Source organism: Rhinichthys klamathensis, unplaced genomic scaffold (assembly GCF_029890125.1).
Source record: "Rhinichthys klamathensis goyatoka isolate OS25496 unplaced genomic scaffold, OSU_Roscu_1.1 h1tg000011l_1, whole genome shotgun sequence".
Taxonomy (NCBI): domain Eukaryota; kingdom Metazoa; phylum Chordata; class Actinopteri; order Cypriniformes; family Leuciscidae; genus Rhinichthys; species Rhinichthys klamathensis.
Genome location: NW_026606564.1, coordinates 1656218 through 1682559, shown reverse-complemented (window position 1 = coordinate 1682559; position 26342 = coordinate 1656218). Strand labels below are relative to the sequence as shown.

At 40.1% G+C, this 26342-nt stretch overlaps 1 protein-coding gene across 1 annotated transcript; it reads left to right on the top strand.

Annotated features, from left to right (window-relative positions):
* Window positions 1-275: 275 nt before the first annotated feature.
* On the top strand, window positions 276-19917 carry LOC130096980 (sterol carrier protein 2-like). Its single transcript, XM_056263677.1, has 12 exons — window positions 276-352; window positions 1710-1764; window positions 1839-1910; window positions 2064-2195; window positions 4540-4604; window positions 4676-4802; window positions 4897-4960; window positions 5085-5171; window positions 7896-8046; window positions 11530-11677; window positions 11766-11873; window positions 19722-19917. Exons 1-12 carry the CDS (start codon window positions 302-304, stop codon window positions 19883-19885), a joined length of 1224 nt encoding a protein of 407 aa, XP_056119652.1. The 5' UTR covers window positions 276-301; the 3' UTR covers window positions 19886-19917.
* The last annotated feature ends 6425 nt before the right edge of the window (window positions 19918-26342 follow it).

Sequence of the window (26342 nt, the reverse complement as noted above, 5' to 3'; positions counted from 1 at the left end):
GGTTGTCGCTCGCGAAAATCGCTCTTCATTTGCATAAAGTTAAAAATTTCTCAACTTTGTCGCGTCGCCAGACACGCCCCATCTAGTCGCCAACGGTCGCTGTCGCGCGTGTCGCCGGATGTCGCCTGCTCACCATTGAAATGAATGGTATCGCGTCGCTTGGTCGCGTGTAGTGTGAACGGTTACGGGGCTTGAACGGGGCTACAGTGAGAACAGGGAAAGCCGTTGTCTCAATAAAAAGAAAGAAAGAAGAAGTTACATGCTGTAAGTCCAGTTGAGCTGTCTCAACGCAAACTTAAAGATGGCTGCAGCAAGAAACAGGGTTTTTGTTATCGGAGTGGGAATGACAAAGGTAAGTCTCCTACGATTTGCCCGTAACTTGACCACAGTTAAGACCACACTTACTGTACGAGCAAGCTAGGCTGCATCAATAAGCTTGTAACAAACGAAAAAGTAGCTGGATTCAGCCTCGTTTTACAGTAAATAACAGATCGCGGATATAAGGCCAATCAGATGTAAATATATTCGATGTCTTATGTTTAACAACGTTACCCTTATTTGCGAGGTTTAGTATTCCTAATGTTTACCTCCAATAAAAATGAGTTATGCAAAGTTTCTTATCCGAGATTCTGTGCGTGTGACTCTATTGTAATCACATTATTTATTTCAATAATCCAAATGTATAAAAACAATTAACTTTGGAATAAGAAATTAATTGTAAAAAAGTAAATAAATCCAACAAAAAAATTCAGCAACGAGCTGTTCCACGTTGCATTTGTACTGTAGTACCAGGCCTTCATTTATGTGTGGAAATTTTCAGATTTATGCTGGATTTATTGATTTATTGATTTATTTTTACATTAATTAAATTTACATCTAAGCTAGGTCCTTGCTTCGACCAGGTTGAATGATTCTCATTGGCTAAGAAACAGATAAACGTTGTGATTTTCCACACATATACAGATAGACTGGAGCATCTCTCCATAGATTATGCAGCTGACACACAGACCCTGAAGTTTAGGCACGTCGTGACCTTGCAGGTCGCAGATTTGGGTTGCTGGGCGCCAACATGTCCAGAACAACAACTCAGTCAATCTCCCATAATGCCAGTGGTTCCTTAACCAGCAACCAAGAAGACTAACACACACACCGACACACCGCTTTTCCAAGGTTGGATTTGGCCAGACTCTAACTATTAACAGGAGAGTCCTCTCAAAACATCAAGATAAAGCGTTCTTTCTCTCAAGGATAGCTAGACTTTAGTCTAACTGGAAAGTAAGGCTTTAACTGAGAAAGGTTCCCTTAAACTATAGACTTCAATGACCCCTGTGACTTACAGTCGTCAGGGTACCCTAGAAAAACAGATGTATGTATTGACAACCTTTGTATGTATGTTGAAGACCTTTCATCATTTCGGCAAGCTGGGCTAAATTAGCAAACACGGTTACTGCATTCCTGACATCAGCTTCAGTCACCTCTCAGAGATTCTAATATCCAGAATATACACTATTCAAATTCCAGGCAACTACAATAGTCAACATTTGAAGCGGATCAAAAAATTTAATCAAAGTTGTACTAAGACAAGAACCGGTATTGTTCAAAATTCATGTATAACTTTGATGAAAGGTTTTAATCCTCTTCAAATGTTGACTACAGTATTTAAACTACATAGCTTCAAGTACTTCACTTTTTTTTGTCCTGTTTTTCAGTTTGAAAAGCCGGGTGCGAGAGACATCGATTACCCAGACATGGCCAAAGAAGCAGGTGCAGTTGATGAAGCTCGTTGTACTGTAGAAATATGAATGTTTTGTTCTTGAATCATTTCTGTTGTGGCACAGGGGAGAGAGCGCTGACGGATGCTGGAATAAACTACACTGCTATCCAGCAAGCATGTGTAGGCTACGTGTACGGTACGTCATTCTTAAGTCTGTAATGGATATTGTATATTTCTATAACATGTCAACATGGTTTTAATGCCTTAGACATTGACTTGTATGTATGTATCACAGTATGTTATCTGATATCAGTGTTGGATTAATGTGGGTTTTTCTGTATTTCTCCAGGTGACTCGACATGTGGCCAAAGGGCTATTTATCACAGTCTGGGTCTGTCAGGGATCCCAATAATTAATGTCAACAATTATGGCTGCACCGGCTCCACAGCGCTGTTTGTGACACGCCAGCTCATTCAGGGAGGTGAGATGTTCACAGTAGTGCCTATACTGTACTATAGTTCAGTAAAGTTTTTATCAGGGGTTCAACCGCGTAGCGCTGAAACCCTATTGTAATTGTTAGAATTTCCAATTTTCGGGTATTTTGGATTTTTTTCGAAAAACGTACTTTTGCGAACTTTTTCGCCTGATCAAACCCTAACCAGTGCAGAAAGATTCTCTAGAGTCTGATTGTCAATATTTGTCGAAGTTTCGATTCACCTCCGTGACGGGATGCGGCCAGTGAAGTTCGAGCAGACATGGTTCACAGAGGCCGATCGGAACGAAACTCGCTGGGCCAATTATATGATCAATTATGAATATCTAAATCAATCACAAAGGGAAATACATAGCCCATGTAGGCTATTTGTGTATACATTGTGGCATCGTGAGAGGGTATGTCATAGAGGCAGGGTATGTGCCATTTAGGTGGTTGCAGCAATAGGGACTACAAACCAAGATGGCCACCTGGTCCCGGACTACAGTTGCCAGGTTCCTCAGCGGTGGGGACACAGCTGTTGGGAGTGTAGGAGAAAAGCTGTTAATGAGCCGAGAACAGAGAGACTGGCTGTTTTTTGTTAGAGAGCATAAAGAGAAGCTGGAAGAGTGTTTTGGTTAAAAAGTTTTGAATTGATTATTAAAATGAAACCAGTGACTTGATCTCTGCCTGGACTTGATTTGTGAAGTAACCCACACTTTGGTGATACCCTACCTCTCACTATGCCCCAATATATATGTATATGTGTGTATGTGTGTAATTAATTACAACGGATTATAATTATTTTCTATATATATATATATCTAGATCATCTTTTAGAATGAATTAATTTCGTCCACCGAAACTACAGTACAATGTAGTTTCCATGAAGAATAACTTTCCTGTTTTATATCATACCAACAGTACAAAGACAAATGCGAGACAATCAAGTGTGGATATAATGTTTTTTAATAATGAAATTATGAATACATATGACTTAACTTAAGCACAGAATACATACAGAATAACGAAAAGTAAAGAAAGAAAGAGAGAGAATATCAAAGAATGGCATATTTACAAACAGTTGTCCTTGAGAGCCAGCAGAGAATCAAATCACCTTAAAGCAGGGGCAAACTATCTTAAACGCATCTAAATATCGATAGGCAATACTTGCATTGATATTTGGTGCCAAGCAAGAATGGAGGCGTGTGGAGGCGATGGTGTCACAATTGGTAGTTTTTACCCCAAACTTAAAGCATGGTAAAAATAATATGATGCATCTCATAACCATATAATGTGCACAATTGATTAGGAAATAAAGAGAGGTTCATTTTGATACCAAGAAAGATATGGCTGAAATATAATAAAGTAGAGATACATTCTTACACCTGAATATAAGCACTTTGAGTTTAACTAACACAACTAAAAAGTCGTAACTAGGCTAATATAATGTGGGGACATACTGTACATACACACAGGAATATATCATATACATTTCCGGATGACTTAATTATGAGTTAAATGAAGAGAATGTCTGTGTCTATGTATATTGGGTGCGTTTTCCCAATGTCCTTTTGTCACATGGCCTTTCGTGCCTGCCGTAGGGGAGTTGTTCTGATGTGATTAAGATCTTTTGAAGTCACGTAGGAGCTTCGAGGTGTTCCTGTTTGGCATCTGCCAGGCAACTTATGTGACTATGGATTATATGCAAATGTCAAAAGGCTAAAAGCATATCTGGGATTAAGCCTCAAACGATCATCAGTGACCTTATGCAGACGCTACCGGTAGAATTCCTCATTCTGAGCAACTTTGCCTCTAGGACCACCGCTGTCAATCGAATCGTACGTTAAATATTGGAGATTATTTCAAAAACCAAAAAGTGTTGTTGTTGTTGTTTTTTTGCTGCATTTATTTAATGAAAAATACGGTGAAACTGGAATATTTTGAAATATTGTTACAATTTAAAATCACTGTTTCTATTTTACTAGACTACCAGCCAAAATTTTGTCAAAGTGTTTTTGAAAGAAGTCTCTTATGCTCACGAGGCTGCATTTATACGATCAAATAAGTAACTGTAAAAACAGTAATATTGTGAAATATTATTAACTTTTTTATTTGAATATATTTTAAAGTGTAATTTATTCCTGTGATGCAAAGCTCAATTTTCATTCTAATCGTTCTAATATGATGATTTGCTTCAGTGATTTTTCATTATTTTGAAAACAGTTGTACTGCTTTAATATTTTTCTGGAAACTGTGATACTACTTCAATGAATCGAAAAGTCCAAAAGAACAGCTTTTATATCTCATATAACACTATCATGTATATAATAAAAAAAACTATTGCACTCAGGTTTGGCTGATTGTGTTCTTGCCTTGGGCTTTGAGAAGATGGAAAGAGGTTCACTATCCTCAAAGGTACAGTACGGCTCACAGCTCTTTTATAATACCAGTGATGAAGCGTCTCACATCATCTCATGGGTTTGCAGTACATGGACAGAACCAACCCTATAGACAAGCACATGGAGGTGATGATCAACCGTTATGGGATGGCGGCAGCACCAGCTGCACCTCAGATGTTCGGCAACGCTGGTAGAGAACACATGGAGAAGTACGGTAAGATGTGGGCGATACTGTATGTGGACTTTAGATTGATCCAGGAAACTGCAGTCTGGTTCCTTTTGTAACAGAAGCTGTCTGTCATCTCCAGGCACAAAACCAGAGCATTTTGCTAAAATTGCTTGGAAGAACCACAAGCATTCAACCAATAATCCGTACGTTTGAACGACAGCTTGTTATAAAGAAAATACCTGTTTATTTCTATGCAATAATCCCTTACCTTATCCCAGATAACAAAAGACTTCTGTTCTCTTTCTTCTCTTCCACATTCACTCTCAGATACTCTCAGTTTCGGGTTGAATATAGTCTGGAGCAGATCATTAACTCCAGGAAGGTCTTTGAGTTCCTCACACTCTTGCAGTGTTGGTAAGTTGAGAGCCGTGGCGATTGAGGTTGTTGCCATAGTTTGAATATCCACAAAAGCATTTCAAAAATAAATAAAAAAGTTAAAGTTTTATAAGCTCAAATGCTCGCCTTGCGAACTCTCCTGTTCGAACTCGTTCATCAAAATGAACGAATCTTTTTTCGAGTCAATGACTCGAAAAAAGATTCGTTCATTTTGATGAACGAGTCAATGACTCGAAAAAAGATTCGTTCATTTTGATGAACGAGTTCGAACAGGAGAGTTCGCAAGGCGAGCATTTGAGCTTATAAAACTTTAACTTTTTTATTTATTTTTTAAATGACAGATCGTTTCTCTAGATAAGACTCTTATTCATCGTCTGGTATCGTTTAAAGCCCTTTGAAGCTGAACTGAAACGGTCATTTAGACCTTGAACCGTTTGGCTACCATTGAAGTCCATTATATGGATAAAAATCCTGGAATGTTTTCATCAAAAACATTAATTTCTTTTCGACTGAAGAAAGAAAGACATGGACATCTTGGATGACATGGGGGTGAGTAAATTATCAGCAAAAGTTTTTTAAAAAGTGAACTAATCCTTTAAGCTCAATAGATAACACTTGTAGCATTTAAGTATTTACCACAAATTATTTCCACTTCCACTTTTTCAAAGCAAAAATCTGGGTAACAGTGAAGCACTTCAATGAAAGTGAACCCATAAACATTAACATACATACTGTTAAAGCCTCAAGACATGCAGTCTGTGTGTTTATCGATGGTTATTGAAGGTATAAAGTTCCAGATTGAATTAGTTAGTTTGGTCTTTCCTACTGTTCAGTGACTGTCTATTTTTGAGTTGCACATGGGAGATGTGGTGGCTATTAAAATTAAGTTAAAAGTGAATTTGGTTTTCCGATTGGTTGCATTTGGCATTTCGACAAAGAGAAGCAACAGGCAAATGCTTTTAAAAAAAATACAATTTAAGATGTGCTTTTAAAATGATATATTAATGTACTATATTGTTTTACATTTTAAAAGGGGTCATGAACTGCCTTGTTTTGTTTTATTATGTTTCCTGGGCTGCATTTATAATGTTAGTATGAATTATTATTTTTTACATCAAAAATTGAAATTAATTTAGAAATAAAAGGCATTTTTGCTTCCCTGATTTTAGCCTTTGATTTGTACGCTCTGTTTGAAGCTGCGAAACGCCCTCTGCTGTGATTAGCTAACATCTTTGCATATTAAATATAAATATTACATGTGGAACTCTCTCGAAAACTTTTAGCACGTTTTTACTAATACACCTCTCAAGGTTAACTAATCATGGAAAGTGTTGATTATAGAATTACATTTAGATCTATAGCATCATATTTAAATCGTGGCATGAAAGGTTGCAGTGATGATCATTTTGGCCAATCACAGACATGTTGAGCGCATGAATGCAGTGATCTCATCACTGTAACTCGATTTCTGCACACTAATGAATGCTTTCAACACAATGTAAATAAAAGATTTGTTGATTATACCAGGAGTTTTGGTGAGAGTCAGTCACCGATAAACTCGCGCTGTTTGATTGACAGCTCCAGTGATTGTAAAGGAAGCGTTCTTTGATCACTTTCTATATATATATTAATCAGTTTAAATAACAGATTATTTTCACCCAACTATGAGAAACAATGTGAAGTTGACCATTTAGTCACTGGTTTGATTTGATTTACTGACACATAGACAAATAACTTCTGACTGTACATGAATCATTACATATCAGAAATCTCTAGTCACAGATCAGGCATTAGATTTAACACAGTTCCTTACATGTCCATGTAAGTCCATATCGTAAAAGTCTTTTTGCATAGCCTGATTTACCAAAGTAAATTATTTAATAACAAATAATCCTCAACTGAGACGTTCACGTTGTTGAAAATAACCACATTCCTAGTATTAGGATCCTTTAAAGGTAATGTTATTTTTATTCCAGTGATCCTGTATCACTCTTCTCTCCTCGTCATCTCACTAACATGCCAGTGGGCGGGGCCAAATATAGCAATGATGAAAAAGGCGTTGATTTTCTTCTGCAGAGGCGGTCTTTTTCCTATAGGCACATTCCAACAAGGAAGTTTTCAGGTCTGAAATTTACAGGATGTTCTTATAGTACGATGACCTCTTTTATGACAAAAGTTCAAGGAAAATTTGATTTCTCAGTTCATGGCCCCTTTAAAAAAAAAAAAATTCTGGGATTTTGACAAGCTGGTAAATCTTTTTGCATGACACTGATTATTCTGGCTCATATATGTTATTATGGCCAATAACACAGGCCAATAAAATCTGTCATTACTTTAGGTTGAATGATTCTGATTGGCTAAGGCATAGATAAACTTGAATTTCCACTGAGGTAATTTAATCTCCCTGCGTGCCAGTTGCTCACCCCACGAACATCAGGTCCCGTAACAAAAGGGTACACGCACACAGTGATGCACAGATACACAGCTTCTTCAAGGAAACTTTTCCAAAACCTACTGATAAGATGTACTTTTTTAAAGAGGTTTAGACCATATTCATCATTATTCTCTAGTAATTGAAGATGAAAAGTAATGTAAATGCTTTAACATTAGCTTGAAAAAGTCAATCAAATCATTTAATATTTAGAAGGGTAGATATTAATGAATAACTTGATTACAAACCACTCAAAAGGATATACATATTCAAGAATCCACCCCTTCAATCGTCTCTTTTATTTCCCGTAGCCCGACGTCAGACGGAGCAGGAGCTGCAGTGCTGGCCAGTGAGAGGTTTGTGAGGAGGAACGGACTGGAGAAAAAGGCTGTAGAGATCATCGCTCAGGAAATGATCACAGACCTCACCACTACCTTTGAGGAAAACAGCTGTATAAAAATGGTAAGAGTAGCTGATACTGGCATCTTGTTGAGCAGCACTCGACCTTCAAAACATAGAACTAAAGCTTCACTAATAAAACTTTAAAAGTCACGACTTAAAGGTGCTATATGTATTTTCTAGCGGCCTCTATCGGTGATGTTTCAGATTGCAACCAATCTTTACAAGAGCGCTAGTGGCGTGCTCTTGCGCGTGCGCGAACAGAAGAGTGAGCACTCATGGTACACGGCCACACTGGGACTTTCCAACACACCGGAGAAAGCATCACACAACATGCTGGAAACTCATGTAAACTCCCACTGCATGGTTACAATAATAGGCTACTTTTATCAGCTTGACGTTGAACTAATGCTCCATGCTCGTACCATGATAACGTTACATTGACTGCATTTAGCCGACATGTGGTATTATCTAGCATAAGGCATTTCACTAACTATTCGTGTCTTTCACAATCTGGCAGCAATGTCAACATAGATGAATGTACACTCACCGGCCACTTTATTAGGTACCCCATGCTAGTAACGGGTTGGACCCCCTTTTGCCTTCAGAACTGCCTCAATTCTTCGTGGCATAGATTCAACAAGGTGCTGGAAGCATTCCTCAGGGAGTTTGGTCCATATTGACATGATGGCATCACACAGTTGCCGCAGATTTGTCGGCTGCACATCCATGATGCGAATCTCCCGTTCCACCACATCCCAAAGATGCTCTATTGGGTTGAGATCTGGTGACTGTGGAGGCCATTTTAGTACAGTGAACTCATTGTCATGTTCAAGAAACCAATTTGAAATGATTAGAGCTTTGTGACATGGTGGAAGTAGCCATCAGAGGATGGGTACATGGTGGCCATAAAGGGATGGACATGGTCAGAAACAATGCTCAGGTAGGCCGTGGCATTTAAACGATGCCCAATTGGCACTAAGGGGCCTAAAGTGTGCCAGGAAAACATCCCCCACACCATTACACCACCACCACCAGCCTGCACAGTGGTAACAAGGCATGATGGTTCCATGTTCTCATTCTGTTTACGCCAAATTCTGACTCTAACATCTGAATGTCTCAACAGAAATCGAGACTCATCAGACCAGGCAACATTTTTCCAGTCTTCAACTGTTCAATTTTGGTGAGCTCTTGCAAATTGTAGCCTCTTTTTCCTATTTGTAGTGGAGATGAGTGGTACCCGGTGGAGTCTTCTGCTGTTGTAGCCCATCCGCCTCAAGGTTGTGCGTGTTGTGGCTTCACAAATGCTTTGCTGCATACCTCGGTTGTAACGAGTGGTTATTTCAGTCACTGTTGCCCTTCTATCAGCTCGAACCAGTCTGGCCATTCTCCTCTGACCTCTGGCATCAACAAGGCATTTCCGCCCACAGAACTGCCGCTCACTGGATGTATTTTCTTTTTCGGACCATTCTCTGTAAACCCTAGAGATGGTTGTGCGTGAAAATCCCAGTAGATTAGCAGTTTCTGAAATACTCAGACCAGCCCTTCTGGCACCAACAATCATGCCACGTTCAAAGTCACTCAAATCAACTTTCTTCCCCATACTGATGCTTGGTTTTAACTGCAGGAGATTGTCTTGACCATGTCTACATGCCTAAATGCACTGAGTTGCCGCCATGTGATTGGCTGCTTAGAAATTAAGTGTTAACGAGCAGTTGGACAGGTGTACCTAATAAAGTGGCCGGTGAGTGTATAATATGATAACGAAAACGGTTAGTGAACTAGACTGAACAATTTCAGTGTAACAGTAAGATCGTAGGAAGTAACATTACTGTACTGAACGTGTCTGGAAATGTGTATTATAAACAATATGATAGTAGTGGGATGAGTGACGTTAGACGGTAACTTAGATCTAGTAACGTTAGGCCTACATAAAATAAAAGTTACATCCTAAAGCACCTACTTTTTGTTATCCTGGAACAGTCTTTTGTACATTTCATGTCTCATATATGTTGTAGTTTACCTTGCTATTTCATTACAGTTTAACATTATTTCAGCATATCTGAAAACTTGTAATTTATCACAATAAAAATAGCGGATACATTTTTGTTTTGTTTTGTTTTTTATATTTTTGTGGAGTTTGTGTTGGAGTGTGTGTTGTGCTGGAGGCAGGTCGTTTTTTGGTGTTATCAGACTCCATGTCGTCAGCTGCAGTGCCGTCGCATAGACTGTATATAAAAAGGAGAGAGGCTCGGGAGCGCGCATGCACGTCACATCCGATGGATTTCGCAGAAAATCCGACCCGGAGACTTCACATAGAAATAGGAATACTGGCCTTCAGAGGTAATAGCAAAACCGAACAAGTGGATCATTGTAATGTGTGATTACAACCCCTTCACACACAGGCAATAAAAAAAGGATTCATTTTAGAAGAAAAGTCACATTTAGCACCTTTAAGTTTTTCCTTAAAAGAATAGTCTACCCCGCAATGAAAATTTGGTCATCATTTATTCAACCTGTCAGTCCCTTGTACAACTTTATTTTTACGTCCAGAAAGCTTCTATTGTTTCATTCTTTTCTGCATTGTAAATGTGTTCGAATCTAACCACTTCTTATCTGTGTGTAGTCCGTATTCACTGATTGAATTTAATTTGAAAAGAATTGCCCCCTTATATGCCCCCCTTTCATTTTAATGAGAATATCTAGTTGTGTGTGTGTGTGTGTGTGTGTGTGTATATGTATGTGAGTGTCTAATGCATTGGGGATATTCTATGGTCTTATCATCCCTTCATTTGTGTGTGTTTGTTCTGGATTGTGCCAGATTATTTATTTTGATAAATAAAAAAATAAAACATTTCCCCCATTTCCCATTCATTCTTATGGGTGTCAAATTGACCCTTGAAGGAAGGATTTGTTACTCTTTTAAAAAAAAAAATGTATTACAACCACAAAAACTATTTGAATCCAGTGCATTTTGTGTATTCCAATCTCTAATGTGTGACAAAAGTGACAGGGTCTTGTACCAATCCTATGAACACTCAATTTTTAGAAGTGAAAAGAAAATGAATTTCGGGCCAAAATGACCCAAGGAGAGGATGACAAAAACACTTAAAGTGCCTTAATGTACTAAAACAGCGATATTAAAAGATCAAATTCAATGTACACCTTATTGATGAGGCATACTATATACTTTTTATACATATTAAATATTAATGCAATGTGCTAAATGGTTAACCGTTTTCTATGTAAAAATGCTTAGCGAGAAACTGTTGTCTTTATATTCTGGGGCTCATCTGGTTGCCTGTACATATGGTGTGTTATCAATAAGGTGCATATTGAATTTGGTCTTTTACTATCACTGTCTTACTACATTAGTACTTACTACAAACCTGGTAAAAATAACTGGCGGACAATGGAGGAAAGCCTTGTTTTGCACTCCAGCTGGGCGTTGCTGTAAGGGTGTGATATCATGTGAAGACTTGCCTTATCTCTAATGTAATGTAATGTAATGTAATGTAATGTAATGTGAACCTCTGTCCACTATAGGTTGGCTATGACATGACCCAGCTTGCAGCTCAGAAGTGCTTTGAGACGTCCGGTCTGAAGGCGTCAGATGTTGATGTCATCGAGCTGCATGACTGCTTCTCTGCCAATGAGCTCATCACCTATGAAGCTCTGGGACTGTGTCCAGAGGGTGAGATGGACGGCTTCACAAGCACACTTTTCTTGCACGTATTTTTAAAAGCAGAAGTTTAGATTAGCAGCGTGTTTGTGATTTGTAGGTAAAGCTGGTGAGCTTATTGATCGGGGTGATAATACATATGGTGGCAAGTGGGTGATAAACCCCAGTGGAGGACTCATCTCAAAAGGAAACCCACTTGGAGCTACAGGTAGGGTTTACCAAACACACCTGATGCCAGATCTGGGTGCATTAAAGGTATAGTTTACCCAAAAATGTACAATTTGACATCATTTACTCACCATGTTACTCACCTTTGATTCTGCTATCCGCAATTTCCTAAGTCGAATTACTAGCTCATAATATTCAAATTTTGACTTGTTCATGACAAATTTTTTAACTAGTCTTTACGATAATTCCGATATACGTGAAGGCAGCATAAGCTTTTGCTTCTGATATGGCCGGGGAAAGAGGAGGGAGTCTGATGAGGGGAGAGTTTCTGATCCAATTTATCAGTAGATGGCAGTATGCACTGTAACTCTTTCCCCGTCAGCGTTTAAAAAAAAAATTGCCAGCCACCACCATCAGCATTTTTGATCATCTCCACTAATAAATCTTCAGTTTCCAGCATTGACTGATAAATAAATGCTTAAAACATTTTTTTTTTTTTTTTACGATGCACTGGTAATATATACACTGTATTATTAGGGGCCAAGCACCGAAGGTGCGGAGGCACCTATTGTATCTGTTCCGGTTCTTATTATTATTATTCTTCTTCTTCTTCTTCCGACTGGGCGTCTATGGCAGCCCATAGAACCGTATCCGGGAAAGTTGTTCCGGTTTGACATTCTGATAGAGGACAGTCCCAACAGTAATTGCACCAATTTTGGTGCCTCTAACTCATTGCCTCTAGCGCCACCACCTGTCCAAAATTTCAAAATCATTATGCTAATAACTTTTGAACTGTAAGGCCTATCAACAAAATTCTTTTTTCCTCTGATTCGTGAGCTCATGACGATTCGATCCCACTCTATGACGTCATTTTCCGTCATAAAAATATGGCCGCCATTTTGAATTGTTTAAAAAACATACTTTTGCGAACTCGTCCTAGACGGTTTGTCCGATTCTCACCAAAATTGCACCAGATCATCCCCAGGCAGTGCCGACAAAAAGTTATGGAATTCAAGTTGATTCGCTTAACGGTTTTTGATAAACGCGCAAATTAATTTTACGTAGCGCTTGCGAAAACAGACGTAAGGCTGTATCTCCGCAACGCTTAATCGTATTCAGACCAAACTTGGTACATGTCATCACAAGCATGACCTGAGGCTACATGCTGCGTTTAGGCGCAGCGCCACCTACTGGTCCGGAGATATGAAAAACGGCTATTTTCGCTCATAACTTCTGAACGGTTTGTCCAAAAATCATAAAAGTGGTCTCTTTAGATTCAGGGCGTCATGCCGAGTCGACTGATATCCAATTTTCCCAGATCGGCCATTTTGGCTGTCGGCCATTTTGAATTATGTGCTAAAATGCTGTATTTTTTGAACGCATGAACGAATTGTTACGAAACTCGGTATGGGTCATCAGTACGATGCCCTGAAGGAGCCTGAGAAGTTTCGAAACAGCGCCACCTAGTGGTAAAATTTATTTTTCAAATGCTTATAACTCTGGCTGTGGTTGACTTATTTTCACGGGAGTCATCTCGTTGAGGTCCTGAATCGTTGCCGAGTCCAGAGATACCAAATATGCTAGGTTTCGACTTACGGTTTGTGTAGCGTTGTGATTTAGCGCTTAAAAAACATTTGCCGATATCTTCGAAACCGTTAGTCCGATCGAGACGAAACCACCGTCAGAAAATTGGAAACATAGGTCGATAGCTATACGCCAATGCCCAAATGCCAAAATATTGATAGTAAGGGGTCGTAAAATTCAATCAAAGTCACGTAGCGGTCATTTTTTACGTGTTTTTTCACATAAATGTCTATAACTCTGAAGTTAATCGAGATATCTTCACCAAAATTGACACACAGATGTAGGGGCTCACTCTGAGGACACATGAAAAAAATTGTGGGATTTTGCCTCTTGGTGGCGCTATAATAGAACAAAACATGAAAATCCCATTGATTTCAATGCAGTTTTGTGATGTGAAATGCTATACTTAATGAACACATTGCTGTAACATTACGAAACTCAGAATTTGTTACCAGCACCTTGCCTTGAAGGTACTCAAAAGATTTCAAGACAGCGCCACCTGTTGGTCAAAAGTTAAAATTACATTTCCAAAAATGCTAATAACTTTTTTAAAAATGTGCTTATTGTAATGACACTGGTCTTAATAGATTCCTTGGGTCATGCCGAGAACATAGATACCAAGTTTGACGTATTTGGACGAACTTCCTGTCCGCCATCTTTATTTACTTTCAGAACCTTCTTTTTCGAACTTCTCCTAGACCATTCGTCCGATTTTCACCAAAATCGAATCGTGTCATCTCCATACCGTGCCGACTAAAAGTTATGGATTTCGTGACGATAGAGGAAACCGTTTTCGTATACCGCAGCAGCAAAGTTGAGGCATGCTGCCAAAATGACTATTAAGTCTTTATCTCTGCAATGCCTTCACATTTTGACACCAAACTTTGTATGTGTCATTGTCACCTCACTCTGACCACATCACATCGATTTCGTAACTGCGCCACCTATTGGTCGAAAGTGATAATCCATTAAATCATCTTAAAAGTTACTGTATATATGATTTTTTAGCCATTTGCCCAAAATTATCTTAAAATGTCTTTAATTGCTCCTTGCTGCAATTGGTCTGCCACTCCCACCCATGAGGGCATCTGTTGCCGCTTCTTGCGCTTGGCCCCGGTAATGGCTGCTTGTTATACTTCTTCTTCTTCTTCTTCTTCTTCTTCTTCTTCTTCCGACTGGGCGTCTATGGCAGCCCATAGAACCGTATCCAGGAAAGTTGTTCCGGTTTGACATTCTGATAGAGGACAGTCCCAACAGCAATTGCACCAATTTTGGTGTCTCTAACTCATTGCCTCTAGCGCCACCACCTGTCCAAAATTTCAAAATCATTATGCTAATAACTTTTGAACTGTAAGGCCTATCAACAAAATTCTTTTTTTCTCTGATTCCTGAGCTCATGACGATTCGATCCCACCCTATGACGTCATTTTCCGTCATAAAAATATGGCCGCCATTTTGAATTGTTTAAAAAACCTACTTTTGCGAACTCGTCCTAGACGGTTTGTCCGATTCTCACCAAAATTGCACCAGATCATCCCCAGGCAGTGCCGACAAAAAGTTATGGAATTCAAGTTGATTCGCTAAACGGTTTTCGATAAACGCGCAAATTAATTTTACGTAGCGCTTGCAAAAACAGACGTAAGGCTGTATCTCCGCAACGCTTAATTGTATTCAGACCAAACTTGGTACATGTCATCACAAGCATGGCCTGAGGCTACATGCTGCGTTTCGGCGCAGCACCACCTACTGGTCCGGAGATATGAAAAACGGCTATTTTCGCTCATAACTTCTGAACGGTTTGTCCAAAAATCATAAAAGTGGTCTCTTTAGATTCAGGGCGTCATGCCGAGTCGACTGATATCCAATTTTCCCAGATCGGCCATTTTGGCTGTCGGCCATTTTGAATTATGTGCTAAAATGCTGTATTTTTTGAACGCATGAACGAATTGTTACGAAACTCGGTATGGGTCATCAGTACGATGCCCTGAAGGAGCCTGAGAAGTTTCGAAACAGCGCCACCTAGTGGTAAAATTTATTTTTCAAATGCTTATAACTCTGGCTGTGGTTGACTTATTTTCACGGGAGTCATCTCGTTGAGGTCCTGAATCGTTGCCGAGTCCAGAGATACCTAATATGCTAGGTTTCGACTTACGGTTTGTGTAGCGTTGTGATTTAGCGCTTAAAAAACATTTGCCGATATCTTCGAAACCGTTAGTCCGATCGAGACGAAACCACCGTCAGAAAATTGGAAACATAGGTCGATAGCTATACGCCAATGCCCAAATGCCCAAATATTGATAGTAAGGGGTCGTAAAATTCAATCAAAGTCACGTAGCGGTCATTTTTTACGTGTTTTTTCACATAAATGTCTATAACTCTGAAGTTAATCGAGATATCTTCACCAAAATTGACACACAGATGTAGAGGCTCACTCTGAGAACACATGAAAAAAATTGTGGGATTTTGCCTCTTGGTGGCGCTATAATAGAACAAAACATGAAAATCCCATTGATTTCAATGCAGTTTTGTGATGTGAAATGCTATACTTAATGAACACATTGCTGTAACATTACGAAACTCAGAATTTGTTACCAGCACCTTGCCTTGAAGGTACTCAAAAGATTTCAAGACAGCGCCACCTGTTGGTCAAAAGTTAAAATTACATTTCCAAAAATGCTAATAACTTTTTTAAAAATGTGCTTATTGTAATGACACTGGTCTTAATAGATTCCTTGGGTCATGCCGAGAACATAGATACCAAGTTTGACGTATTTGGACGAACTTCCTGTCCGCCATCTTTATTTACTTTCAGAACCTTCTTTTTCGAACTTCTCCTAGACCATTCGTCCGATTTTCACCAAAATCGAATCGTGTCATCTCCATACCGTGCCGACTAAAAGTTATGGATTTCGTGACGATAGAGGAAACCGTTTTCGTATACCGCAGCAGCAAAGTTGAGGCATGCTGCCAAAATGACTATTAAGTCTTTATCTCTGCAATGCCTTCACATTTTGACACCAAACTTTGTATGTGTCATTGTCACCTCACTCTGACCACATCACATCGATTTCGTAACTGCGCCACCTATTGGTCGAAAGTGATAATCCATTAAATCATCTTAAAAGTTACTGTATATATGATTTTTTAGCCATTTGCCCAAAATTATCTTAAAATGTCTTTAATTGCTCCTTGCTGCAATTGGTCTGCCACTCCCACCCATGAGGGCATCTGTTGCCGCTTCTTGCGCTTGGCCCCGGTAATGGCTGCTTGTTATACTTCTTCTTCTTCTTCTTCTTCTTCTTCTTCCGACTGGGCGTCTATGGCAGCCCATAGAACCGTATCCGGGAAAGTTGTTCCGGTTTGACATTCTGATAGAGGACAGTCCCAACAGCAATTGCACCAATTTTGGTGTCTCTAACTCATTGCCTCTAGCGCCACCACCTGTCCAAAATTTCAAAATCATTATGCTAATAACTTTTGAACTGTAAGGCCTATCAACAAAATTCTTTTTTCCTCTGATTCGTGAGCTCATGACGATTCGATCCCACCCTATGACGTCATTTTCCGTCATAAAAATATGGCCGCCATTTTGAATTGTTTAAAAAACCTACTTTTGCGAACTCGTCCTAGACGGTTTGTCCGATTCTCACCAAAATTGCACCAGATCATCCCCAGGCAGTGCCGACAAAAAGTTATGGAATTCAAGTTGATTCGCTAAACGGTTTTCGATAAACGCGCAAATTAATTTTACGTAGCGCTTGCAAAAACAGACGTAAGGCTGTATCTCCGCAACGCTTAATTGTATTCAGACCAAACTTGGTACATGTCATCACAAGCATGGCCTGAGGCTACATGCTGCGTTTCGGCGCAGCGCCACCTACTGGTCCGGAGATATGAAAAACGGCTATTTTCGCTCATAACTTCTGAACGGTTTGTCCAAAAATCATAAAAGTGGTCTCTTTAGATTCAGGGCGTCATGCCGAGTCGACTGATATCCAATTTTCCCAGATCGGCCATTTTGGCTGTCGGCCATTTTGAATTATGTGCTAAAATGCTGTATTTTTTGAACGCATGAACGAATTGTTACGAAACTCGGTATGGGTCATCAGTACGATGCCCTGAAGGAGCCTGAGAAGTTTCGAAACAGCGCCACCTAGTGGTAAAATTTATTTTTCAAATGCTTATAACTCTGGCTGTGGTTGACTTATTTTCACGGGAGTCATCTCGTTGAGGTCCTGAATCGTTGCCGAGTCCAGAGATACCAAATATGCTAGGTTTCGACTTACGGTTTGTGTAGCGTTGTGATTTAGCGCTTAAAAAACATTTGCCGATATCTTCGAAACCGTTAGTCCGATCGAGACGAAACCACCGTCAGAAAATTGGAAACATAGGTCGATAGCTATACGCCAATGCCCAAATGCCAAAATATTGATAGTAAGGGGTCGTAAAATTCAATCAAAGTCACGTAGCGGTCATTTTTTACGTGTTTTTTCACATAAATGTCTATAACTCTGAAGTTAATCGAGATATCTTCACCAAAATTGACACACAGATGTAGAGGCTCACTCTGAGAACACATGAAAAAAATTGTGGGATTTTGCCTCTTGGTGGCGCTATAAGAGAACAAAACATGAAAATCCCATTGATTTCAATGCAGTTTTGTGATGTGAAATGCTATACTTAATGAACACATTGCTGTAACATTACGAAACTCAGAATTTGTTACCAGCACCTTGCCTTGAAGGTACTCAAAAGATTTCAAGACAGCGCCACCTGTTGGTCAAAAGTTAAAATTACATTTCCAAAAATGCTAATAACTTTTTTAAAAATGTGCTTATTGTAATGACACTGGTCTTAATAGATTCCTTGGGTCATGCCGAGAACATAGATACCAAGTTTGACGTATTTGGACGAACTTCCTGTCCGCCATCTTTATTTACTTTCAAAACCTTCTTTTTCGAACTTCTCCTAGACCATTCGTCCGATTTTCACCAAAATCGAATCGTGTCATCTCCATACCGTGCCGACTAAAAGTTATGGATTTCGTGACGATAGAGGCAACCGTTTTCGTATACCGCAGCAGCAAAGTTGAGGCATGCTGCCAAAATGACTATTAAGTCTTTATCTCTGCAATGCCTTCACATTTTGACACCAAACTTTGTATGTGTCATTGTCACCTCACTCTGACCACATCACATCGATTTCGTAACTGCGCCACCTATTGGTCGAAAGTGATAATCCATTAAATCATCTTAAAAGTTACTGTATATATGATTTTTTAGCCATTTGCCCAAAATTATCTTAAAATGTCTTTAATTGCTCCTTGCTGCAATTGGTCTGCCACTCCCACCCATGAGGGCATCTGTTGCCGCTTCTTGCGCTTGGCCCCGGTAATGGCTGCTTGCAGCTATATTTATTATTATTATTATATAATTAGCTCACAAAGAAATATGTGAAATGCTTCTAGACCATTGAAAGTTATTTTCACAATATATCCCAATAACATTGTGTTTGTGTGTGTGTCTCAGCATGCTTAATGGAGTTAACATGGAACAATTGCCTTGTTTTATTGGAGATTACTGTTGGAAACAAACACTTTTAAAAATGAAAATGAGCCAATGAGTGGTCCTCTACTGACCTCTGCTGGTTATAATTGTAATTTTGTCGTAACACGAGAATGAACCTCATTGGTTCTTGATGAAGCTCAAACGTGCTGCGTAACACGAGAATGAACCTCATTGGTTCTTGCTGAAGCTCAAACGTGCAGCGTAACATGAGAATGAACCTCATTGGTTCTCGCTCATCAAGCGAACATGCTTGAGCTTCCGTTGGTTTACCACAACTGTGAGTTGATCAATTTTCTGTTTCAGTTGTGTAGCTGTCAATGGAGGGACAGAAAGCTCTAAGCTTTCATCAAAAAAATCTTTGAATCAAATAAAACAAATAAATATTAAATAAAATTTGTGTTCCAAACATGAACGAAAGTCTTACAGGTTTGCAACGACATGAGGGTGAGTGATTAATGACAGAATTTTCAAAAATCACTATTATAACACAATCACATTTTGTCAGAGTTTATCACTTCATTTGTACTGAGCTCTCAGTTTTGAGAATTGTGCCACATTATGAATAATGTGAAACCTGAAAACGGAGTTATACAGAGGAGACTTGCAGTAAAGATTATGTTACCTATCATTTATTTCAAGTATCTGTATCTAAAAAAAAAATGTTAGGGTGTGTGTTAGCATGCTTATTAGCATGTGAGTGTGCGGTGGATGAACTCTGGCCTGTTTTCACGGCTCAGGTCTGGCTCAGTGTGCGGAGCTGTGCTGGCAGCTGAGGGGGGAGGCGGGGCCTCGGCAGGTCCCCGGGGCAAAGGTCGCCCTGCAGCACAACATCGGTCTTGGTGGAGCGGTGGTGGTCACTCTCTACAGGATGGGCTTCCCTCAAGAAACAAGGTATGTTTAAAACTAATACGTCTTTTAACAAGCATTGAGTATCCGGCCCAGATATAGCCAGCTCACCTCTTATACATTTTTTTTTTAAAATCTATATATCTATATACTGGTACTGAAAATTCAGTTTTTGTAATTAATTTCCAAAATCACAAATAATATTTGTATTTATAGACTCGCGTTCAAAAGTTTGGTGTTCATAAGATTTTTAAATGTTTTTGAAAAAAGCATCAAAGGCTGCATTTATTTGATGAAAAATGCAGTAAAGCTATAATATTATTACAATTGAAAACAACTGTTTTCTGTTTGTTTGTTTTTTTCTGTGATGAAAAAGCTGAATTTTCAGCAGCCGTTACTCCAGTCTTCACTTCAATATGCTCATTTGGTGTTCAAGTAACATTTCTTTTTATTATTAATGTTGAAAACTGTTCAAGCACGATATATTTGTTTTCAGAATCATTTGATAAACAGAAAGTTCAAACGCACAGCATTTATTTGAAATATAAATATTTTATAACATTTTAAATGTCTTTACTGTCACTTTTGATACAATTTTTAATGCATCCTTGCTGAATAAAAATATAAACCTCTTAAAAATCTTTCATAAGAAAGTATTATCCATGGTAGTTTACAATTTTATATACAAGCAGTTATTAGGAGTTTGAGGCAAAAGTTGATCTTATCTAAAGTGTCACCATATATATTTAGTCTATACATACATTTGGTTTACTTGTATAATATCAATGTTTGTTGAAGTTTTACCCATTATCATGTATTCATGACCTTTAGTTACATACCTGTAGCGTATAAGTGAAAGTATGCACTTTATAAGACATGACCTGCACGAACCATCAATCATTAATTTAACACTTCTATCGTTTTTTTAGGCAGGGTTTTTGAATTTTATATCAATGATCCAGTTCAGCTACTTGCAGTTGTGTTTGTCTTTGATGAGGATTCCCTTATGTGGTCCTTGCTGGAGAGGGGTATTCCCAGGTTTGTTGATTCGCTGCTGCGTTGTGTCTGGAGTTACGTCTTGGGAGGCCAATCACGTTCTTGTGTGTTGGCAAATTAATCTCTGTTTGAAGTTGAAGTTTGAGGCGGGCTTTGCGGCAAAACTTAACTTAGAAAACGAGACTCTCTTCTACTTAATTTAAAAAAAAAAAATTTCGCTGAAAGAAAAGTATGTCTTGTTTACTTACTATCTAACTACTCTCATCTCACTTTTAATCAACCCTTCAATAGTTATAACAATTGGATGAATTATGTCTGATCTAAGCATAATAGTCACACATATTAAGTTGTTGACATGATATAGGTCCTGTCCCACATGGCACCCTAATCACTCGTGGTCTTCCTAAGAGTCCGCACTTTTGTGACGTAACGCTGCTTTGACTGTCAGGAAGAGCGAGGTCTGCTGCATAGCTTGGAAAAGTGCGCATTGAGGGCACATATCGAACGCAAAGGGGGTGCTTGCGACACCTAAAATGAGAAATGGGACACCCTAAGGTCTCATGGACTTAACGGACACGCGCACGCGGCAGATCTTTGTGATGAAATCTGAGAGATTTCTGTTTTTCCACTGACAGCTACACAACTGAAAATTTTGACGCTTCAAAAAGTTCATAAAGAGATCGTAAAACTAATCCATATGAATTGAGCGTTTTAGTCCAAATTTTCTAAAGAAACTTTATGACTTTATATGATGAACCGATTGAATTTAGGCTTTTATTCACATATAAACATTGGTCAGTGAACATAAACAGAAGCTTAACCGAATCTGCTTGATGCGCAAGAACAAACCTCTTGCTGAAGCTCAAACGTGCTGCGTAACACGAGAATGAACCTCATTGGTTCTTGCAGAAGCTCAAACGTGCTGCGTAACACGAGAATGAACCTCATTGGTTCTTGCAGAAGCTCAAACGTGCTGCGTAACACGAGAATGAACCTCATTGTTTCTCGGTGAAGCTAAAAATGTGCTGCGTAACACGAGAATGAACCTCATTGGTTCTTGCAGAAGCTCAAACGTGCTGCGTAACATGAGAATGAACCTCATTGGTTCTTCCAGAAGCACAAACGTGCTGCGTAACACAAGAATGAACCTCATTGGTTCTTCCAGAAGCTCAAACGTGCTGCGTAACACAAGAATGAACCTCATTGGTTCTTGCAGAAGCTCAAACGTGCTGCGTAACATAATGAACCTCATTGGTTCTTGCAGAAGCTCAAACGTGCTGCGTAACATGAGAATGAACCTCATTGGTTCTTCCAGAAGCTCAAACGTGCTGCGTAACACGAGAATGAACCTCATTGGTTCTTGCAGAAGCTCAAACGTGCTGCGTAACACAAGAATGAACATCATTGGTTCTTACAGAAGCTCAAACGTGCTGCGTAACATGAGAATGAACCTCATTGGTTCTTCCAGAAGCTCAAACGTGCTGCGTAACACAAGAATGAACCTCATTGGTTCTTGCAGAAGCTCAAACGTGCTGCGTAACACAAGAATGAACCTCATTGGTTCTTGCAGAAGCTCAAACGTGCTGCGTAACACGAGAATGAACCTCATTGGTTCTTGCAGAAGCTCAAACGTGCTGCGTAACACAAGAATGAACCTCATTGGTTCTTGCAGAAGCTCAAACGTGCTGCGTAACACGAGAATGAACCTCATTGGTTCTTGGTGAAGCTCAAACGTGCAGCGTAACACAAGAATGAACCTCATTGGTTCTTGCAGAAGCTCAAACGTGCTGCGTAACACGAGAATGAACCTCATTGGTTCTTGCAGAAGCTCAAACGTGCTGCGTAACACAAGAATGAACCTCATTGGTTCTTGCAGAAGCTCAAACGTGCTGCGTAACACAACAATGAACCTCATTGGTTCTTGCAGAAGCTCAAACGTGCTGCGTAACACAAGAATGAACCTCATTGGTTCTTGCAGAAGCTCAAACGTGCTGCGTAACACAACAATGAACCTCATTGGTTCTTGCTGAAGCTCAAACGTGCTGCGTAACACAACAATGAACCTCATTGGTTCTTGCTGAAGCTCAAACGTGCTGCGTAACACGAGAATGAACTTCATTGGTTCTTCCAGAAGCTCAAACGTGCTGCGTAACACGAGAATGAACCTAATTGGTTCTTGCAGAAGCTCAAACGTGCTGCGTAACACAACAATGAACCTCATTGGTTCTTGCTGAAGCTCAAACGTGCTGCGTAACACGAGAATGAACTTCATTGGTTCTTCCAGAAGCTCAAACGTGCTGCGTAACACGAGAATGAACCTCATTGGTTCTTGCAGAAGCTCAAACGTGCTGCGTAACACGAGAATGAACTTCATTGGTTCTTCCAGAAGCTCAAACGTGCTGCGTAACACGAGAATGAACCTAATTGGTTCTTGCAGAAGCTCAAACGTGCTGCGTAACACGAGAATGAACCTAATTGGTTCTTACAGAAGCTCAAACGTGCTGCGTAACACGAGAATGAACCTCATTGGTTCTTGCAGAAGCTCAAACGTGCTGCGTAACACAAGAATGAACCTCATTGGTTCTTGGTGAAGCTCAAACGTGCAGCGTAACACAAGAATGAACCTCATTGGTTCTTGCAGAAGCTCAAACGTGCTGCGTAGCACAAGAATGAACCTCATTGGTTCTTGCAGAAGCTCAAACGTGCTGCGTAACACAAGAATGAACCTCATTGGTTCTTGCAGAGGCTCAAACGTGCTGCGTAACACGAATGAACCTCATTGGTTCTTGCAGAAGCTCAAACGTGCTGCGTAACGAGAATGAACCTCATTGGTTCTCGGTGAAGCTCAAACGTGCAGCGTAACACAAGAATGAACCTCATTGGTTCTTGCAGAAGCTCAAACGTGCTGCGTAACACAATGAACCTCATTGGTTCTTGCAGAAGCTCAAACGTGCTGCGTAACACGAGAATGAACCTCATTGGTTCTTCCAGAAGCTCAAACGTGCTGCGTAACACAAGAATGAACCTCATTGGTTCTTGCAGAAGCTCAAACGTGCTGCGTAACACAAGAATGAACCTCATTGGTTCTTGCAGAAGCTCAAACGTGCTGCGTAAAAGGAGAATGAACCTAATTGGTTCTTGCAGAAGCTCAAACGTGCTGCGTAACACAAGAATGAACCCACATTGGTTCTTGCAGAAGCTCAAACGTGCTGCGTAACACAAGAATGAACCTCATTAGTTCTTGCAGAAGCTCAAACGTGCTGCGTAACACGAGAATGAACCTCATTGGTTCTCGGTGAAGCTCAAACGTGCAGCGTAACACAAGAATGAACCTCATTGGTTCTTGCAGAAGCTCAAACGTGCTGCGTAACACAAGAATGAACCCACATTGGTTCTTGCACAAGCTCAAACGTGCTGCGTAACACAAGAATGAACCTCATTAGTTCTTGCAGAAGGTCAAACGTGCTGCGTAACACGAGAATGAACCTCATTGGTTCTTGCAGAAGCTCAAACGTGCTGCGTAACACGAGAATGAACCTAATTGGTTCTTGCAGAAGCTCAAACGTGCAGCGTAACACGAGAATGAACCTCATTGGTTCTTGCAGAAGGTCAAACGTGCTGCGTAACACGAGAATGAACCTCATTGGTTCTTGCAGAAGCTCAAACGTGCTGCGTAACACGAGAATGAACCTAATTGGTTCTTGCAGAAGCTCAAACGTGCAGCGTAACACGAGAATGAACCTCATTGGTTCTCGGTGAAGCTCAAACGTGCAGCGTAACACAAGAATGAACCTCATTGGTTCTTGCAGAAGCTCAAACGTGCTGCGTAACACGAGAATGAACCTAATTGGTTCTTGCAGAAGCTCAAACGTGCTGCGTAACACGAGAATGAACCTCATTGGTTCTTGCAGAAGCTCAAACGTGCTGCGTAACACGAGAATGAACCTCATTGGTTCTTGCAGAAGCTCAAACGTTCTGCGTAACACGAGAATAAACCTCATTGGTTCTTGCAGAAGCTCAAACGTGCTGCGTAACACGAGAATGAACCTCAATGGTTCTTCCAGAAGCTCAAACATGCTGCGTAACACAAGAATGAACCTCATTGGTTCTTGCAGAAGCTCAAACGTGCTGCGTAACACGAGAATGAACCTCATTAGTTCTTGCAGAAGGTCAAACGTGCTGCGTAACACGAGAATGAACCTCATTGGTTCTTGCAGAAGCTCAAACGTGCTGCGTAACACGAGAATGAACCTAATTGGTTCTTGCAGAAGCTCAAACGTGCAGCGTAACACAAGAATGAACCTCATTAGTTCTTGCAGAAGGTCAAACGTGCTGCGTAACACGAGAATGAACCTCATTGGTTCTTGCAGAAGCTCAAACGTGCTGCGTAACACGAGAATGAACCTAATTGGTTCTTGCAGAAGCTCAAACGTGCAGCGTAACACGAGAATGAACCTCATTGGTTCTCGGTGAAGCTCAAACGTGCAGCGTAACACAAGAATGAACCTCATTGGTTCTTGCAGAAGCTCAAACGTGCTGCGTAACACGAGAATGAACCTAATTGGTTCTTGCAGAAGCTCAAACGTGCTGCGTAACACGAGAATGAACCTCATTGGTTCTTGCAGAAGCTCAAACGTGCTGCGTAACACGAGAATGAACCTCATTGGTTCTTGCAGAAGCTCAAACGTTCTGCGTAACACGAGAATAAACCTCATTGGTTCTTGCAGAAGCTCAAACGTGCTGCGTAACACGAGAATGAACCTCAATGGTTCTTCCAGAAGCTCAAACATGCTGCGTAACACAAGAATGAACCTCATTGGTTCTTGCAGAAGCTCAAACGTGCTGCGTAACACGAGAATGAACCTCATTGGTTCTTGCAGAAGCTCAAACGTGCTGCGTAACACAAGAATGAACCTCATTGGTTCTTGCAGAAGCTCAAACGTGCTGCGTAACACAAGAATGAACCTCATTGGTTCTTGCAGAAGCTCAAACGTGCTGCGTAACACAAGAATGAACCTCATTAGTTCTTGCAGAAGCTCAAACGTGCTGCGTAACACGAGAATGAACCTCATTGGTTCTCGGTGAAGCTCAAACGTGCAGCGTAACACAAGAATGAACCTCATTGGTTCTTACAGAAGCTCAAACGTGCTGCGTAACACGAGAATGAACCTCATTGGTTCTTGCAGAAGCTCAAACGTGCTGCGTAACACGAGAATGAACCTCATTGGTTCTTGCAGAAGCTCAAACTCAAACGTTCTGCGTAACACGAGAATAAACCTCATTGGTTCTTGCAGAAGCTCAAACGCGCTGCGTAACACGAGAATGAACCTCATTGGTTCTTCCAGAAGCTCAAACATGCTGCGTAACACAAGAATGAACCTCATTGGTTCTTGGTGAAGCTCAAACGTGCTGCGTAACACAAGAATGAACCTCATTGGTTCTTGCAGAAGCTCAAACGTGCTACGAAACAAGAGAATGAACCTCATTGGTTCTTGCAGAAGCTCAAACGTTCTGCG

Coding starts and splice junctions, on each gene's coding strand:
- LOC130096980 (XM_056263677.1), top strand. CDS start 302: ATGGCTGCAGCAAGAAACAGGGTTTTTGTTATCGGAGTGGGAATGACA. Junction 1,911..2,063: donor ATGTGTAGGCTACGTGTACG/GTACGTCATTCT, acceptor GTATTTCTCCAG/GTGACTCGACATGTGGCCAA. Junction 11,874..19,721: donor AAACCCACTTGGAGCTACAG/GTAGGGTTTACC, acceptor TTCACGGCTCAG/GTCTGGCTCAGTGTGCGGAG.